General features: G+C 46.2%; 1 protein-coding gene across 5 annotated transcripts in view; it reads left to right on the forward strand.

Annotated features, from left to right (window-relative positions):
• Positions 1 to 1,658: 1,658 nt before the first annotated feature.
• Positions 1,659 to 19,204, forward strand: part of GNA15 (G protein subunit alpha 15) — a 34,245-nt gene continuing 16,699 nt past the window's right edge. The window contains exons 1-10 of one of the 5 annotated variants that reach the window (XM_084826300.1): positions 1,743 to 1,910; positions 2,483 to 2,596; positions 3,182 to 3,334; positions 3,787 to 3,846; positions 4,755 to 4,882; positions 5,023 to 5,420; positions 12,198 to 12,382; positions 14,486 to 14,640; positions 18,053 to 18,181; positions 19,056 to 19,185. In XM_084826300.1, the coding sequence (XP_084682426.1) occupies positions 5,294 to 5,420; positions 12,198 to 12,382; positions 14,486 to 14,640; positions 18,053 to 18,181; positions 19,056 to 19,185 (726 nt within the window). In that variant the 5' untranslated portion in view covers positions 1,743 to 1,910; positions 2,483 to 2,596; positions 3,182 to 3,334; ... (1 more) ...; positions 4,755 to 4,882; positions 5,023 to 5,293. Of the gene's footprint in view, positions 1,911 to 2,482; positions 2,597 to 3,181; positions 3,335 to 3,786; positions 4,200 to 4,754; positions 5,421 to 12,197; positions 12,383 to 14,485; positions 14,641 to 18,052; positions 18,182 to 19,055; positions 19,186 to 19,204 lie in introns of all 5 variants that reach the window. The other 4 variants (XM_084826299.1, XM_084826297.1, XM_084826298.1 and 1 more) reach the window with 4 other exon arrangements.

Genomic DNA, 19,204 nt, shown 5'->3' on the forward strand with positions numbered 1-19,204 from the left:
CCAACCCAGCCCATCCACTTGCCCCTCCCTGCTGAGAAAAACACCTGGATTCTACAGATGCCCTGCTGGGACTACCAAAGTGAGGGGGAGGAAGACAAACTGGTCTCTGCCACTGATTAGGGATGCAAAATTAGGGATGGATGATCTGTCCATTCTGGTTTTAGTTTCTAATTTTTCCACTCTTTGGTTTGGTTTGAACTTTGTAGATTTTTTAAAGTTCTCAGGGAAATCCGTAAGCACTTTTGCGCACCATTCTCAGAATGCATATACAGTCGTGTGCATTTTTGCCCAATGCACACATTTTTACAAGCAGTTTTCCAGACAATGCATTTCGGAACATTACTTTTCCCTAAAGCACTCATCTTTGTGCATATTTTTGATGGGAGAACCCCATCGCGAAATGTGGAGATGTGTGAATTCCAAAGGGTGACTGAGTTGGGGGTTGGTGCAGTGGCTCGAATGTGCGAAATTAGGTAAGCTTGCATTAAAGTGGGGGTGAAACGTAAACTGAGTGAATTTCTCCCCCATTCCTAGGCAGAATGCTACGGTGGATGCATTCTCTGTATCCAAGCAAGGGGGGAGAGGCCTGCCCCTAACTGGGTACCAATGCCTTTTACAGCTCGCCACTTTCTTTTGGCATGCCAATGTCCTTCCACTCCCACTTTCCCACCCCTCCCATTCCTTCTGTATGTCTTGTCTCCTTTCTTTTTTAAAAAAAACTTGTAAGCTCGAGGGAAAGGACTCCATCTCTCCTCTTTTGACAGGGTCAGCCACTTTATTTGTTTGCACAGTGGTAGAGCCCCCGCTTGCATGCAGAAGGTCCGAGGTTCAATCCCCGGCTTCTCCAGGTAAAAGAGAGAGACCTGATCCTGCTGTCAGTCAACAGAAAATACTGGGTTGGACAGACAAAATAACCTGACCTGGTATATGAGGCAGTTTCCAATGTTCCTATGACAATATTAGCCAAACCAAGATTCTTACGGGCAATCTGCGGTTCAAGATCACCCTGATGTGTTTACCTTCCCTTGCTTCTGGGACATAAAAAAACAGCTGGAAAATTGTGTGGGAGTTGCTGTTAAGCTGGCTGCAGGATCCATGTGCATGTGTTTCAGGGGTGGAGAACCTTTTTCAGCCCACAGGCAGAATTCAGTTTCAGAGAAGCTCTTGGGAGCTGCATTCTAGGTGGGTGTGGCCAAAGGCAAAAGGGGTGGGACCCAAACCACAAAGAATACCAGGATATTGTAGCTTAACGCTCTTACTGACAGTCATTAAGCCTGCAGAGAGGCATTTCGTCCCTTTTGAATGGCAGAGGTGTGGGACTGCAGAACAGCTGGGAAATCGCCAAATAATTGGGGAGAAGGGAGGGGCCTGGGGAAGGGTGTGTGGTCATATGGAAAACCCCTGAGGGCTTGATTCCCGCCCCGCCCCGCAGGAAGGCTTAATTTGGCCCACAGGTCTCCTCCCGCTGGTGTAAATCATCTGTCATTTTTAAATGCCTCCAGAATTTTGATGTGAAAAGGCTGAGAAAGGAGCGTGCCAGCAAAAACCTGGCACACTCAATAACACCCCCGCCCCCCGTACTGAGTCACCAGTATCTCAGCCTACTGTGTGCCAAGGTCCCTGACTTCTTCTCTTTCTCTTTTTTTTGCAAGCAGGGTGTGGTAGGAATGAAGAACTGTGGCAGTGGAGGATTTCGCAAGGTGCAAAAGGAGGAAGAAGAAAAGAAGTTTTTGATTGTCTTTGTGAACAGGAGAAGGTGGGGGAAGTTTGGTGGATTTGTACATCTCTGCTGTTTTGGTGAGCAAACAGGATGAGGCCTGGGAGGAGACTTACAAGAACAGAAGAAGGGCTCCTCTTGCAGAGTGTATTGGCGTTCGGTGCAAAGAAGCAGTTTCCTTCACCTCTTGAGAGTAAGACCTGATCTGTACTATGTGGCAGCAGCAGTTCTGAAGTGGAACTGGGCACCCTTCTTCCTACTCTTTTTCTGGAAGGAACAGAGAATCTGTGTTGCACTGGGATCTCTGTGTTGCCTTAACTCAGCTTTCCCCAACCGGATGCCTGCCAGATGCGTTGGGCTGCAACTTCCACCCCCCGCAGTCGGCATGACTGTTGGCTGTGCTTTCTGGAGATTATTGGACTTGTAGTCCAACTCATCTGGAGGGTCCAGGTTGCCTTAACTCTTTGCCTGGATTTGAGGTTCTGTCACTTTGGTCCGCCTTCTTCCATTGGCCTGGACCGTGTCTGTGTGTGCATCTGTGCTGGGTCCTATTTGGAACATAGATGCAAAAAGACTCTCTGTTCCACCAGCTTTGGGAAGACCAAAGGGTGGAGCTCCTCTTGAGCCACTGCGGTTCTGTGGGCAGCCATCAGCACTTCGGGATCACAGCGGCTCCGCCAGCTCATTGCTTTGCTCCACTCTTCCCCCGAGCAACGGGTCACTGCCTTCCCCGTCTCTCTCTAAACTTCCTTTCCCTGTTAATAGATTTCGAGCACAGAACAAGCCACCTGATATAGCGTACAGCTCAGATCTCACCACCTGCTTTACCCGGCTCTCGGTGCTTTTGGACTGCCAGGACTGTCATAGGCTAGTTTCCAGGTAAGGATTTTTGGAGCAAAAAATAGTTTGGCTTGGTGGAGCACCTGATTTGTGTGCGAAAGGTCCCAGGTGCAAATTCCAGCATCTCCAGGTAGAGCTGGGAAAGAACTTGGCCTGAAAGTCTGCAGAATTGCTGCTAGTCAACCTCTCCCAATGTGGTGCCTTCCAGATGTTTTGGACTACAACTCCCATCAGCTCCCATACTCAGGGGTGATAAGAGTTGTCGTCCAAGGCATCTGGAGACCATCATGCTGAAGAAGGCTGGTGCAGACAGTGCTAAGCTAGGCGGACCAGTGGTGCTGACTTGCTCTGTAGTAGCTTCCGATGTGCCTGTTTAAATCGGCCCTTTATTTAGAACCATGAGGACAAGAATCATGCTTCATCTGGAAGGGGAGGACCATAGCTCAGTGGACAAGGTCCTGCTTTACAGGCAGAAGGTCCCAGGTTCCAAGATTGGTAAACCAATGGTCTGACAAAGGCGTTGCTGATCATGAAGGATGGGTAGCGATGGATTCGCGCTAGGATTTTGTCTTACACAGGTGGAATCCTTTGGCCACTCTGACTGCTTTTTGTCTTGCTCCTCAGACAGGCACTTCATCCTGATGACGATCCCGCGAAACACGGAACCTGAGGAAGATGATGCTTTGTCTCCCCAACCCGAGTGAGAGGCCCTGATCCTGCAGTGAAGCATGGGAACCCGCAGGAATGTGACATTTTAGACAGACAAGTTGGAAATTGGTAAGAGCAGTGAGAGGTAAGGTGACTTTTGAGAAATGGACAGCCTGGTTGGGACTATGGGAAGCCAGTCACTGTGCAGAAGCGGCAGAATTCGAATACTGTTGCGGTAGCCACCTAGAGGGCCAAAAAAGAAGGAATGCGTTGCCTCTTCCACTCTGCTCCCAAAAGCAGACAAAAGGAGGCGCACATGCATAGATGCCAGTTTAAATGGAAATAGGGAACCTTTTTCAGCCTGATAGCGGAATTCCAATTTGGGAAAGGTTTTGGCAGCTGCATTTCAGGGGAGGGGCCAAAGGCAAAGTGGGCGTAGTCGAAGGGTTAACATGTGATTACCAGTGTTATGCATACTCGGAAGTAAACGGAGCAAGGCTTCTGCACATCTGCTCAGAAGTAAGCTGGACTGAATCACTCAGCAGCTTATTCCCCTCCGCCCCCCATCTTCTCACCTGCAGGGAAAATCTCTTATCTCATCAAGAAAATCCCTCCCATCAGCAGGGGAAGACGGGGAGCAGGTGAGCTGTCCAGATGCTCGCTCTTCACAGGGAGCATGAAGACTCCTGTGCTTTCAAGCTGAAGAGCTCCTGTTGTTTAGCTTGAAACTTGACTTGGACTGGACACCCCTTCAAATACAGGACCTTCAAACAGAGGACTGTCCTTTGTAAAGTAGGACACATGGCCACCGTATAATGGAATATAAAAGAGGGAGAGTCAGTTTCATGGGGTGCTGGTGCTGGTGATTCTGGCAAAGGGAGCAATATGGGCGATGGAGGAGAAGATAAATGAGGTTGGAGCTTGTGATCCAAAAAGGCATTTTTTTTTGTTTTGTTGGGAAACTGATTTCAACTAGGCCTGCAATGATTACTCGGTTAGTAGATGATGATGATTTATTACATTTCTATACCTCCCAATAGCTAAAGCTCTCTGGGCAGTTTACAAAGATTAATTGATTCCAAAAATGTATAATTGATTAAAAGATTTATCAACTGCAGATGGCAAGCACCATCTGAAGAGGCATTCTCTTTCATAGAGGAAGAATGCCTTTTCTAAGGTGATGCTTATTATGACAAAAGTATCCCCCACCTTGCAAAAAAATATGTTTCTTGCTTCAGAAATATTTTGGCCAAATCCAAAAGTATGGAATTTTAATTGATAGATTAATCAACTGGAACTTGATAGATTAATCAACCAGAACTAGATAAATCAACTGGAACATGATAGATTAACGAGTTAATTTTTTAAAATTTGGATTGTTCGCCACCCTAGTTTCAATTTTTATTTGGTGGGAAAACAGATGATATGGCTGGAGATTAAGAAATGAAAGTTTGTTGGGAGTTTATTTTCTTTTCATACTTATCATAGCTCTTCTCTCTCCCTCTCTGTCCCTCTCACACACACATTTTCAAAATTATCTTTTAAAAAGGAAAAGATGAAATGCCTGGTCTGAAGAGGACCCCAATAGTGTACTTGTAAAAGTTCCTAGATTGCACACTGACCGGTAGTAAACGCCGAATGCAAAGAGTGGTTCTGCTGAACAGAACTGAGTTTAAAGTGAGTTGTGGACAGTGGTGGCAAAACGTCCAAAAAATTGGCCACGCATCTGATTTCAGCCAAGAAACTTGTTTCCCTTTACCTCCAAGATTGGCTGGCTTTCTTTTTTTTTTAATACAAGAAACATTCTATGCTTATAGGATTCCAAATGTTGCTGATCCCGAATCTTTTGCATGCTTCTGCGATGGATGCTTCGGACTCCCTATTTTGCTGAAACTTGATCTCCAAACACCTCTTGTTCGACACGTCCTCCCAAGGAGGGGTGGACACTAATTGACTTGGACTGGCTGTTCGTGACAGCGTTTTGCCAACACTTTTTGCATCCTGAATCCTTGTGTTGTGTGTGTCTTCCCTCCGTGTTTTGCCTGTTCCTGGTGGAGGGGGCAGTGGGGAGGTAGCTGTCCTGCCACAATGGTTTGGTGCCTCTGCTTTCTGTCGGAAGACCAGAAAAATGCCGTCGCGATTGATAAAGAAATAAATCGGCTTCTGCAAGAGCAAAAGAAGCGAGATAGATGGGAGCTGAAGCTGCTTTTGTTGGGTGAGTGTAGTTCTTCTTCTAATCCATAACAAGAAACAACATTCTGGCAAGGGAGCCGGGAGAGACCAGAGGCATGGATGATGCTGTGGGGGCTGGTGGCTCTGATGTCAGTGGGGCGGTGAATCCACTCTGGATGCACCTTGGATAGCTCTTTTAGAGTTCTAACTGGTTCTGGCTGAAACCCAGAGCAGATGCACCGCCCCACTGACATCGGAGTCACCAACCTCCAGCGGATGATGAGCTACCCAGTGGTCGGCATGAATACCGCCCATTAGAGCAAGCAAAGAACGCATACATTTTCCTCCTTCTCTCCCTAAGTTCATCAGTTATACTCTGTGGATAACTGTATTCACTTTGAGGTCTGTGTCGTTAAAGCAGTCCGTTAATCAGGGACCTTTTAAAACAATATATAAACTAGGGCTCTGTAGTGGATTCATCAAATCAGTTATGTAGGATGAAATTCCTCTTCAAAGATGCTTGCTATATAATGTGTGTTATGTTTTTAAAACGCAACAAACACCCCAGGTTGGATCCACGTTCAGTCTGTCTTTGAGCAGACCCATTTAAATCAATGGAACTTAGATTCGTCATAACTAAAGTCTCAGTGATTTCAATGGGTCGACTTTAACTCTGAATCCAACCCAAAGTATGCTGTATGCTTCGTAAATATTATTTTTAGCCATATGCAAACTTAATTGATAGATCAATCAAGACCAAATCCTGGTGAAAGCTTAACTGATAAATGATCAAGACCAAGTCTTGTGAGGAAAGGTTATGAAGGAGTTGAGTATGTTTAGCCTGGAGAAGAGATGGTTTCTTTTATTAATTTATTTAATTAAAGGCTGCAGTCTGTCTGGTATTCTGATATGAGATGCAGAAAGCAGACAACAGGGAAAGATGACTGCTTTCATTTATTTATTTGAAGTAATTGTATCCCGCTCCTCAGCCAAAAAATCAGTCAGTAAAACAAGCCAGAGTAAAACACTCTAAGAAGACACAACACAGAGGGAAAGGGGGAATAAGGAGGGAAGAGTTAAAATATCTGAATCATATTACACCTGTTTTAAAACACCTGCACTGATTGTCATTTGCTTTCCAGTCACAATTCAGGGTGTTGGTTTTTACCTTTAAAGCCCTAAATGGCTTAGGGCCTGACTTTCAAAGGGCCAGCTTGTCTTGTTATGAAACTGTCTGGGTATCTAGATCTGCAGGAGACGCCTTTTTGAGGGCACATGTGAAAAAGTTTTCTCCTGTGTTGCCCTGAAACAGTGGAATGTGCACCCTTAAGAACTATAATTGGTCCTACTCTCTCAGTCTTTAGGCATATCTTTTTGATCTAGCCTTTTAAATTATGCCATTTTAATGTTCTCATCTTTTATTATTTTAATGTCCTATTTTTTTAAGGTTCTTATTTTTATTGTTTTAAGGTTTTGTTTTAAATTGCTGTGTACTGCTTTGATTTTTTTTAAAAGATAAGACGGTATTTAAACCTTTTTAATAAAAGTAAAATCATATCAGGGATGCTGTAGCAGTAGATTTCTTGCATCAGCAAGCAGTTGGACTAGATGACCTTTTGAGGTTCCTTCCAATTCTATTCCCTTTCTGGAATTCGATGATAATCTTCATGTAAACGAATGAAGAGAACTATGTGATTTGCACATGGGGGGCTTTTCTTAAAGTAATACTCCATGCTTTCCCACTCTCCCACAACATATGCTGTATAACACACTTCTCTCGCACTTGTGTAACATTTGCACGCCAGGTTTAATTGTGACCGAGACTGTGAGCATGATGGTGCAGTCCCATTCTTCCTTAGGCCTCGTTGGTTGATCTTAAAATATCTGAGCAGCTGGAGTTTCCACAAACATTCCATAGCACCTCAGCAGGTGAGCTCTGTATATCACTTCAATATACCCAAGCCAAAAACTGTGGAAGTTTTGAAACACAACCACCATTCGCTCTGGGTTTTTTTCTTCTTTTTAGGAGTAAAGGACAATTTTCTCATTTTCTCCTCACCTGATTTAGGTATAGAGGACACTGCTTTGTTACTAGGCTAGGCTATTTGTCTTTCTCGAACCCAATATTGTCTACTCCAACTGGGAACAGCTCTCCAAGATTTCAGACAGAGTTGGGTCTTCCCCTCACCTGATCCCTTCAACTGGAACTGGGACCATGGGTATTGTTAGGTCTGCGCCTATGAGGCCCATGCCCTGCATCAATTTCCCGGGGCCCTGGATTTATTCCACGGTGCTCTGAGTTTCAATTGGTGTCAATGGAAGGTTTTTTTCTTGACTTGCTTTTTTTCTTTTTGCAGGGGGCAATTTTCAAGGCCCATTGCAGCTGGGGTGATAATGGTTATCCAGCTGCAACCTCCCCCCCTTTCTCCCTGCATGGCTTAGGGGGGAAAAAAACATTTTCTGTTGGTTTGGGATGATTTGAGGAAGGGTAAAATGAATTCGCCTTGTTGTGGCGAAGGGGCTTGCGTAACTCAGTGAAGCCATAAGCTATGCCGTGCAGGGCCACCCAAGACGGACAGGTCATGGCAGAGAGTTCTGACAAAATGTGGTCCACTGGAGAAGGAAATGGCAACCCACTCCAGTATTCTTGCCAAGAAAACCCCATGGAACGTATCACAAGGCTAAAAGAGATGACGCCGGAAGATGAGCCCCTCAGGTCGGAAGGTGTCCAATATGCTACTGGGGAAGAGCAGAGGGTATTTCCAAGTAGCGCCAGAAAGAGTGAAGCGGCTGGGCCAAACCCGAAAGGACACTCAGCTGTGGATGTGTCTGGTGGTGAAAAGAAAATCCGATGCTGTAAAGAACAATATTGTTTAGGAACCTGGAATGTCAGATCAATGAATCAAGGTAAGCTGGAGGTGGTCAAACATGAGATGGCAAGATTGAACATCGACATCTTGGGAATCAGCGAACTAAAATGGACAGGCATGGGTGAATTTAATTCAGGTGACCATCATATCTACTATTGTGGGCAAGAATCCCTTAGAAGAAATGGAGTAGCACTCATAGTCAACAAAAGGGTGGGAAAAGCAGTACTGGGGTACAATCTTAAAAATGATAGAATGATCTCAGTACGAATCCAAGGCAAACCATTCCACATCACAGTAATTCAAGTCTATGCCCCAACCACTGAGGCCGAAGAAGCTGAGGTTGATCAGTTCTATGAAGACCTACAACACCTTCTAGAACTAACACCAAAAAAAGACGTCCTCTTCATCATAGGGGATTGGAATGCTAAAGTAGGAAGTCAAGAAATCACCGGGATAACAGGCAGGCATGGCCTTGGTGTACAAAATGAAGCAGGACAAAAGCTAATAGAGTTTTGCCAAGAGAACATGCTGATCATAGCAAACACTCTTTTCCAACAGCACAAGAGGCGACTCTACACATGGACATCACCAGATGGTCAATATCGAAATCAGATTGATTATGTCCTTTGCAGCCAAAGATGGAGAAGCTCCATACAGTCAGTAAAAACAAGACCTGGAGCTGACTGTGGCTCAGATCATGAGCTGCTTCTTGCAAAATTTCGGCTTAAATTGAAGAACATAGGGAAAACCACTAAACCGTTCAGGTATGACCTAAATCATATCCCTTAAGAATATACAGTGGAGGTGAGGAATAGATTTCAGGGATTAGACCTGATAGACAGAGTGCCTGAGGAACTATGGACGGAGGTCCGTCACATTGTCCAGGAGGCAGCAACGAAATCCATCCCAAAGAAAAAGAATTGCAAGAAAGCAAAGTGGCTGTCTGATGAGGCTTTACAAGTCGCTGAGGAAAGAAGGGAAGCGAAAAGCAAGGGAGAAAGGGGAAGATATACCCAACTGAATGCAGAGTTCCAGAGAATAGCAAGGAGAGACAAGAAGGCCTTCTTAAGTGAACAATGCAAAGAAATCGAGGAAAACAACAGAATGGGAAAGACTAGAGATCTCTTCAAGAAAATCGGAGATCTCAAGGGAACGTTTTGTGCAAAGATGGGCATGATAAAGGACAAAGAAGGCAGGGACCTAACAGAAGCAGATGAGATTAAGAAGAGGTGGCAAGAATACACAGAAGAACTATACAGGAAAGATCTGAATGTCCCCATTCAGAGCCATGATAGTGCGGTCACTGAACTTGAGCCGGACATCCTAGAGATTGAAGTCAAGTGGGCCTTAGGAAGCATTAGTAACAATAAAGCTAGCGGAGATGACAGTATTCCAGCCGAGCTATTTAAAATCCTAAAAGATGATGCTGTTAAAGTGCTGCATTCAATATGCCAACAAATCTGGAACACTCAACAGTGGCCACAAGACTGGAAAAGATCAGTTTACATTCCAATTCCAAAGAAGGGCAATCCCAAAGAGAGTTCAAACTACCGCACCATTGCGCTCATTTCACATGCCAGCAAGGTGATGCTCAAAATCTTACAAGCTAGGCTTCAGCAGTATGCGAACCGAGAACTACCGGAAGTACAAGCTGGGTTTAGAAGAGGCAGAGGAACTAGAGATCAAGTCGCCAACATTCGCTGCATCATGGAGAAAGCAAGAGAATTCCAGAAAAACATCTATTTCTGCTTCATTGACTACGCTCAAGCCTTTGATTGTGTGGATCACAACAAACTGTGGCAAATTCTTAAAGTGATGCGAGTACCAGACCACCTTACCTGTCTCCTGAGAAACCTGTACGAGGGTCAAGAAGCAACAGTAAGAACCAGACATGGAACAACCAAGTGGTTCAAAATTGGGAAAGGAGTACGACAAGGCTGCATATTGTCACCCTGCTTATTTAACTTATATGCAGAGTACATCATGAGAAATGCCGGGTTGGATGAATCAGAGGTCGGAATTAAGATTGCCGGGAGAATTATCAACAACCTCCGATATGCAGACGATACCACCCTAATGGCAGAAAGCGAAGAGGATCTAAAGAGCCTCTTGTTGAGGGTGAAAGAGGAGAGTGCAAAAGCTGGTTTGAAACTCGACATTAAAAAAGCTAAGATCATGGCATCTGGCCCCATCACTTCCTGCCATATAGATGGCGAAGAAATGGAAGCAGTGACAGATTTTACTTTCTTGGGCTCCAAGATCACTGCAGACGGTGACTGTAGCCATGACATTAAAAGACGCTTGCTCCTTGGGAGGAAAGCTATGGCACACCTAGACAGCACAGTAAGAAGCAGAGACATCTGCCGACAAAGGTCCGCATAATCAAAGCTATGGTTTTCCCAGTAGTAATGTATGGATGTGAGAGCTGGACTATAAGGAAGGCTGAGCGCCGAAGAATTGATGCTTTCGAACTGTGGTGCTGGAGAAGACTCCTACGAGTCTCCTGGACTGCAAGGAGGCCCAATCAGTCCATCCTAAAGGAAATCAACCCTGAGTGCTCATTGGAAGGACAGATACTGAAGCTGAAGCTCCAATATTTTGGCCACCTAATGCGAAGAGAAAACTCCCTGGAAAAGACCCTGATGCTGGGAAAGACTGAAGGCAAAAGGAGAAGGGGACGGCAGAGGATGAGATGGCTAGATAGCATCACCGATGCAATGAATATGAACTTGAGCACGCTCCGGGAGAGAGCGCAGGACAGGAAGGCCTGGCGTGCTATGGTCCATGGGGTCACGAAGAGTCGGACACGACTGAACGACTGAACAACAACAAAATGAATTGAAGGTTTTATTTGAGATTATTTGTATGAGAAATTAATTGGCTGGCTTTGCCACCTGTGAAATCTAAATCCTAGTAATTATTTCTAAATTTGCCTATATAGATATACATTCACATATGCAGATTTGGGTCCTATGGGCCTGTGCTCTGAATCTTAAGTGCATAGCAATGTCCCTGCCTGGGATCTTTTGTGTGTGAAGCATGACCTCCACTGCTGAGCTATGGGCTCTCTCCAGATCTCCTACTGCCAGATTTGGTGGTGGGGCAAACCAACGTTTTCCTACAAATTTGCATGCTCTCTGGTTTAAGTCGATACTTCATCTGTCTCCAAGCTCAGGAATGCTCAGTGAAGTGCTTTAAAAAGACTACCAATGCCAGCCTTCGCACTGTGTATGTGTGTTTAATTTATTATGTTATGACTAACTTAGCAGAAATATTAAAGTCTTGAAGCAGGACACTTTGGCTTCTGCAACCTTCAGCTGCTCTGTGTGCTCTAGCCAAGGTGGCAATTACAGAATGATGAGTGTGGAATATTCTGGGGTGTGGTGATTGCTGTAGTGCTCTGCCCGCTGATCCAAGAGGTGTTTTAGAAGACTCACTCCCAGGGCTTTCCAAGTGATCAGGGCACAGGGGCAGGCAGACTTCAGACTTGCAAAACCCATGTTCTTTTTCACTAGCACCCCAAGATCCACCAACCAGAACCAGGGGGAAAAGAGCGGCCCGGGCAGGCAGGCTTCCTTAAGTGCTCAGCCCAAGAATTTGTTATCAGTACCAGAGCCAAGCTTGCAAGTCTATTTCACACACTAAACCACTCTTGGTTTTCCCCCAAGCTGCTTTTTCAGCAATCTAATTTAGGGGAGAAAAACTGCTTAGTTTTTGCAGTTGTTAGACAATCAGGAGTTGGGGACCCTTGCCGATTTGCTGCAAACAACCCAGAGATCTACTAGCTGATTCTGAGCTACCTTCCGCCCGCTTCTGGGCTAGGATGCTGCCACACCACCTGGAAACCTGAAAATAGGAAATTGTTGCTTTACCAGGGACAGATATATGGGAGTATGGATTTTCTCCTTGATAAATCAGGATCACATGCATTTACTATGTGATACTGCTAGGTACTGGAGAGAGTGGGAAAAGTACCTTCATCAAACAGATGCGGATCATCCATGGTGTGGGATACACGGAAGAGGACCGAAAAGGATTTGTCAAGATTGTGCATCAGAACATCTTCACATCCATCCAGGCCATGATCCACGCTATGGACATGCTTCGGATTGCTTATTCCCAGCAAGAGAATGTGGTGAGTAACAATGTAAAGAGCAGCCCTGCTGGATCAGACCAAAGGTCCATCTAGTCCAGCAACTGCCTTCCCACAGTGGCCAACCAGATGCCTCTGGGAAGCCACAATCAGGACACTGAGGCAAAAGCCCTTTCCAGCAACCGGTATTCAGAAGCAGGGATGTTGGAGAAATCCACAATGGATTCATATGACTTAAGATTTCTATAAATCTAACCTGCAGATTCTGTAGTGGACTGGCCTTTTTTTGAGACTCATGGACTGTTTTTTACTTTTGTGGAGAATTTGCACAAATTCACAGTAGCGTTAACGTGCATTAACGCAAATGCACACTTGTGCTAATGCGTACTTGCACAAGTGGAACAAAATTCTTATACATCCCTAAAAAAACTAATCCTGTCAGCAAGTGGACAATGGAATGAAAAATGGCTGACAATCTGCAAAACAAATAGAATGGATTTAACAAAATCCGTACATCCCCTTTCAGAGGTAAACTGCTTCTCAATATGGAGGTTCCATTTACCCATTATGGCTACTAGCCAGTGATAAACCTCCTCCTCCCATTAACATGGGAGGGTGGCTGCTTACAAATTGTCAAAACAGAACTGCCCAATTATTGAGGTCATCAGAGGGCATGCTCCTGGTGGTTCCACATGGACTTGTGGCCTGACTGGAGTCCACCTGGAGAAGAGTCTTCAATGTGGTGGCTCCCGCCCTATGGAACTCCCTGCCTCTGGAGGTCAGACAGGCACCAATACTGGGTTCTTTTCGGTGCATCCTAAAAACAGCTCTTTTCCAGGAAGCCTTCCTGTTGCCTCTGTTTTATTGGCACTCTGTTTTTTAAAGAATAATCTTAATACCATGTTTCATTCTTATCTTTCGTTCATTTTATCTCTTATTGTTCACTGCTCCAGAATCTGTTTAGATGTGGAGCGGTACACAAATGTTGTAAATAATAATAAAAAATTAAACAGAAGAAATGCATCACCAAAAAAGAGGACAACAATTTGCATAAAAATTGTATATGCTAATTTATATGTATAGATGCAAATTAGAAATCCTTAGTATCATTTAAATAGAACTGCAGTACATATCACCATAGTGTGTGGAAGACTGTGACCAGGTGACCCGAGTACTCACCTGGAGAAGTTGCTGATGCTAGGGAAAGTGGAAGGCAAAAGGAAGAGGGGCCGACCAAGGGCAAGATGGATGGATGATATTCTGGAGGTGACGGACTCGGCCTTGGGGGAGCTGGGGGTGGCGACGGCCAACAGGAAGCTCTGGTGCGGGCTGGTCCACGAAGTCACGAAGAGTCGGAAGCAACTGAATGAATAAACAACAACAACCGTATCTAAAACAGATTTTGGAGCGATGGACATAAAAGGTAAAATAGTAAAAGCATAAAAAGATTAAAACACCATATTAAAATTATACTTTTAAAAAACAGAATGCCAATAAAAACCGTGGCTGGTCAGTTAAGGAATGCCTCCTGGAACAGTGCTGTTTTCAGGAGGTGCCGGAAACGACACAGGGTTGGCACCTGCCTGATCTCCAGGGGCAGGGAGTTCCTCAGGAAGGGGGCCACCACACTGAAGGCTCTTCTCCGGGTGGCCTCCAATTGGGCCATGGGTCCATGTGGAACCACCAGGAGTGAGCCCTCCGATGACCTCAGTGACCGGGCAGTTGGTAAGGAAGGAGGTGCTCTCTTGGGTATCCTGGTCCCAAGTTGTTTAGGGCTTTTTACGCTAGTACCAAAACCTCAAACCTGGCCTTGTAGCGAATAGGCAGCCAGTGCAGTTCCCTTTGCAAAGGAGTTATGTGCAAGTTCTGACTGGTGATGCAGAACAGTTCTTATGGTCCTTTATCTTTAAACTGGACTTGGTCCAGGCAGACCTTCAAATAGATGATGGTCCTCTGTGAAAGAGGGCACCCGGCCGCCCTAGGTCCCAGGGTGATGGTCAGTCATGGGCAGGTGACAAAACCAAGGGAATGCTGTTGGGAATGCATGGAGCAGGCTGCATTGGCCTTGGTGGTTCAGGGCTTGCACAGGGTCTGCCTTACAAATAACGGTGCATCGGGGCTCCTTATTCCTCTGCCTGCTTCTAGCAAAATGCCCAGCTGCTCCTAGGAGTGGATGCTTATAAAATGACTCCGATGGAAGCATGCCATGCCAGGATGATCAGGAGCCTGTGGAAGGACGCTGGGGTCAGGACCTGCTACCAGAGGCGGAGGGAGTATCACTTGCTGGATTCGGCTGCTTAGTGAGTACCTCTTTCTCTCCTGCTGCTTGTTTTGTTGGTTTGTTTGCTACGTTCATATCCCGCTTTTCCTCCAAGGAGCCCAGGGTTGTGGTGTGACATGATCCTGCTCCTCCTCTCCATTTTATCCTCACAACAACCCTGCAAGGGAGGCTAGGCTGAGAGACAGTGACTGTCATGCCCCAACTGGAGGAGTCCTCAGAAGAGGAGCTAGAGGCCCCAGAACCCCAGGGTAGGCCAGACCAGGACTGCCACAGCCCTTGGGAGAGGTGGCCGCAGGGCCATCCCTGGCAGGAGAGAGGGACTCTGCCTCTGAGGCAGAGGCTGAGCTACCCCTGATCCCCGGGAGCATCATCGCCTCAAGAGGCAGGCTAGCAGGGCTCCTGTGCGTAGGAGTGCTGGCCGCCAGAAAAAGTTTCCTCAGGAGAAAAGGACCCCTGAAGAGTAGGTCTCTGGAAAGGGGGCTCTGACTGCTGCAGCTGAGCTCTGGGTGGGGTCCGGATGGCTTTGGGCTTAAAAGCCTTCACCAGAAACTCAGCCGGCATTGGAACAACTTGGTCCTTCCAGCCTCTGCCGTGCGCCTTGCCTCCTGAATCGTGCCCTGTGTCTGATGCTCTGTTTCCTGATCTTTTGGACAGCTCAATGACCCTGCTTCTGGACTGCGTGACATACCTGACCAATTTACTGTGTTTGACCTCTTGCTTGTTATCTTGACCATCCCGCTGCTGCCTGATCCTGGTTGCCTGCTTGCCTATGTTCTGACCTCTGCCTGGATTTTGACCACTCCTGCCTGAGCTTAAACCTCCTTGGACTGAAGCCTGTGTGCTTGACCATTGGCTTGCCAGCTTGACTATTCTATTGCCTCGCTCCCTGAACGTGCTTGCAAACAGCAAAGAGCAGGACGGTGACTGGCCCAAAGTCACCCAGTGAGCTTCATGGCTGAGTGGGGACCAGAACCTGGGTCTCCCCACAACACTCTAAACACCACACCACACTGGCTCTCACACTGCTTAAAGATGGGTGAATCTGTCTATGTCTGTTCCATGTCACTTTCACACGTTCTTATCCATAAGTCTGTTCAGTTCCAATTCTGTGTTCGTCTGCATTTTTAGAAAAAAATTGTTTCCAAAATATGTATTAAATTAGGGGTGGGCAGAAACAGTTGTGATTGAACCATTTGAGTCCTGCAATGGCTACTTAAAGTGGGAAAGGTTTTTGGGAGGGAGGAATAACTAACACATTGGGGGATGCTTACCTCACTTTTGTTTTTAAAAGCAGTCCAAGATGTATTAAAAATCTGCTCATTCACGCTCCTCTTGTTCTTCTCCCCCCCTCTGCCTTCTGCCATTCCTTCCACACACTTCCCCCTGAAGGTGACACTAATGATGCTATCAAAGCATCATTTCCTTGGGGGAGGAAAATAAATAACCGCCCCCAAATGGTGCAGTAAGCGTCTTCCCACTGTAATATTCCACCTATTTCCTCTCCTTTGGAAAAATAGCTGAGTGGCCCTCCCTATTTCACCATACCCAAAGAGCATGGTGAAACAGGAAGCACTGTTCTGGCCCACCCCTAATTTTAAACATGGTGTTCTCTCGAAATGCACATTTTAAGTGAATGTTTTGATACATCTCTAAAATGCCAAGAGCCGCATCACAACATTCAGAGAAGTGCAAAGTCCAGTGGGCAGCTAGGTTCTGATCCCGGAGATCATTAGTCCCGGAGGTTCGGATCACTTTATTTTGTATAGGTAGTTGCAAAGGTTGGATTTTGCAAATATGCCTACTGCTAGTATTCCTATTCACGAAGCAGACGGGGGGGGGGCTCTATTTCCCCTATGGAATTGCTGCCCCCATTTTTCTGCATTCGGAGAAATGCCTTGTGAAAATGTCATTAGGGCGAGTTGCTAGCAGATCCATCCCCAGAGTCTCTAGAATTCAAATCTCAGAACGAGGACTGGATGCATTTTTAGTTCACGTGTAGCACAAAGCCAACCACGTCTCTTACACACACACACACACACACACACACACACAGCAGCTGCTGAAGTTATATTTTGCATTGGCAATAGCACGTTGTAGGGCATGGCCACGCGTCATTCTTTTTCTCTAGTATATCTGTCTTTGATCAAAAGAACTCAGGCTGTCTTCACCTGGGGAGAGGACAAAACCTAGCAGTGCACAAGGCCGAGGACAGTATGTTTTCTGCATCTGGCTGGGTGGGCAGGGCAGGGCACTGTGTATAATAGCGGGGAGAGGGCGCCACCATCTGGGAAGAGTATGAGTGCTCAGGCAGGAGCACCTCTTATGAAAATAAGGCTTGTTAGGGTGCGTCCCCAACATTTGTTTGTGAAATGTTGGAGGGTGCATTTTAAACTGTTGATAACAAATTTGTAGGACAACGGTGTTTTCCCAGCATATTGTTGCCCTCTCAGCTTTAAAAACAAGGCAGGCTCAGCACCTGTAGGCTTGTATTTTAAGCACTAGCCTGGCAGCCATAGGTGAGAAGAAACAGCTGCAGGCGAACACATGGAATTCCATGTGGGCTAGTCAGCGGGGTGGTGGAGGTAGATCAGAGGATTCCCTCCCTGCTTCTGCACCCAACATAGAAATGCAGCAGGCTGTAGGCGAGAGATCCATCTCTCGTCTGCCAGCCCCCAGCAGACTAGTAATACAATTTTTTTGCAGGCTAGTAACTTTTGTGGAATAGGGGCTGCGGTGGCTTAGTGGTTAAGACGCTGAACTGCAGACCAGAAGGTCGGCAGGTCAGCAGTTCGAGACCCGAGTGCTGCGTGACGGAGTGAGCTCCCGTCTTCAGTCCCAGCTCCTGCCAACCTAGCAGTTCGAAAGCAAGAAATTGCAAGTAGATAAATAGGTACTGCCTTGGCGGGAAGGGTAACAGCGTTCCGTGCACCTCGGTGTTCAGTCATGCCGGCCACATGACCACGGAAGCGTCTTCGGACAGTGCTGGCTCTTCGGCTTAGAAATGGAGATGAGCACCACACCCTAGAGTCGGATACGACTGGCTGGGGACACCTTTTTAACTTTTGTGGACTTTGAAACTAAACACTGCTGCCTGAGTTTTGCTTTTTTTCCTCCTCCCTCCATATCCCTTTTCCTTTTGTGTTGTGTCTTTTGGATTGTAAGTCTGAGGGCCAGGAGTGCCTTGTTATTAATTTTTGTAATTGCTCTGGAAGTCTTTTTAGATTGAAGAGCTAACTAAAAATGCTGTACATAAATGAATACATTTAAAAAGTGAATGAATCCAACACAGAGAAGATGGTGCAAGAAGCAATGTATATGTGTGTGTGTTCCAGTTTGAGCTGATAGATCAATGCAGGGCAAATTCTATGCAGTGAGTTAAGGAACCCCCTTTCTTATATGCTCATGGTGACTTTGGTATCTCTGTGTTTCAGTTTCTTGTCCAATCTGGACCGCATTGCAGCAGACGGGTACATGCCGAGCTCTCAGGACATTCTAAGGACCCGTGTGCCAACAACTGGCATTAATGAGTACTGCTTTTCGGTGCAAAAAGTCTCTTTAAGGTGAGCCAAGTTAGAAAAGGGACATGTCTGATCCTTGCTGGACAGACCTGAAGCCTGGGAACTGATTCATAAGGAGGTGATAACACATAAATGTCAAGATATTGTAGTGATCAAACGATTAAATGATTTCTCAAACGAGAACAACAACATCGTATAAGAAACCTGTGCATAACGTCTCCACCTTAAACTCATTGGTCAGCAGCTGATTGGGGTTCTGCCCTTCCAGACCAGGCTGACATGGGCTGGACAGATCTTGACAGACTCGCAGCAAATGGTCTCTGTTCAAACCCAGTGCCTACTTCCCAAAAATTCAGAACTCTAAATCCAGTTTGTCCTTAGGTCAAATTTTGTTCCTGCTAGGTTTTGTTTCTAGGGTTCATTGGGGTGTTTGTCCCATAACCTTAAACCCAGCAGTGAGAATCATGAAGGCAGCAGAGGAACTGTTTACATGACCTCCTGGGCCATGGCTCCATGGTAGAGTGCTTTCTGTGCAGAAGGCCCCTGGTTCAATCCCCAGCATCTCCCAGCAGGGCAGAGAGAGAGGCTCGTATCTGAAACCCTGGAGAGCCACTGCCATTTACCGTGGACCAGCCTCCATGGGTTTTGATGGACCATTGGTCTGACCAGTGGAGGCTGGTGGCTCCAGAGTCAGGGTGGCAATGACTTTGCTCTGGGTTTCAGTCAGAACTCTAAAGGAGCTCTCCAAGGTGTTTTGCTTTGCACCAAGATGTTTTGCTTTTGGCTTGGAGAGCTCCTTTAGAGTTCTGACTGCTTCTGACTGAAACCCAGAGTGGATTCACTGCCCCACTGACATCAGACCCACCAGCCTCCCATGGGTTTCACTTGGACTAAAGACAGCTTTCTGCGTTCTTAGGATCGTTGATGTTGGCGGGCAGAGGTCTGAGCGTCGGAAATGGATCCACTGTTTTGAAAACGTGATTGCCTTGATCTATTTGGCTTCGCTCAGCGAATATGACCAGTTCCTGGAGGAGAACAGCAGTGAAGTATGGGGGGATTTTTCCT

This window comes from Heloderma suspectum, chromosome Z (assembly GCF_057233095.1).
Source record: "Heloderma suspectum isolate Gila_16-S chromosome Z, 16-S_ref, whole genome shotgun sequence".
NCBI classification, from domain to species: domain Eukaryota; kingdom Metazoa; phylum Chordata; class Lepidosauria; order Squamata; family Helodermatidae; genus Heloderma; species Heloderma suspectum.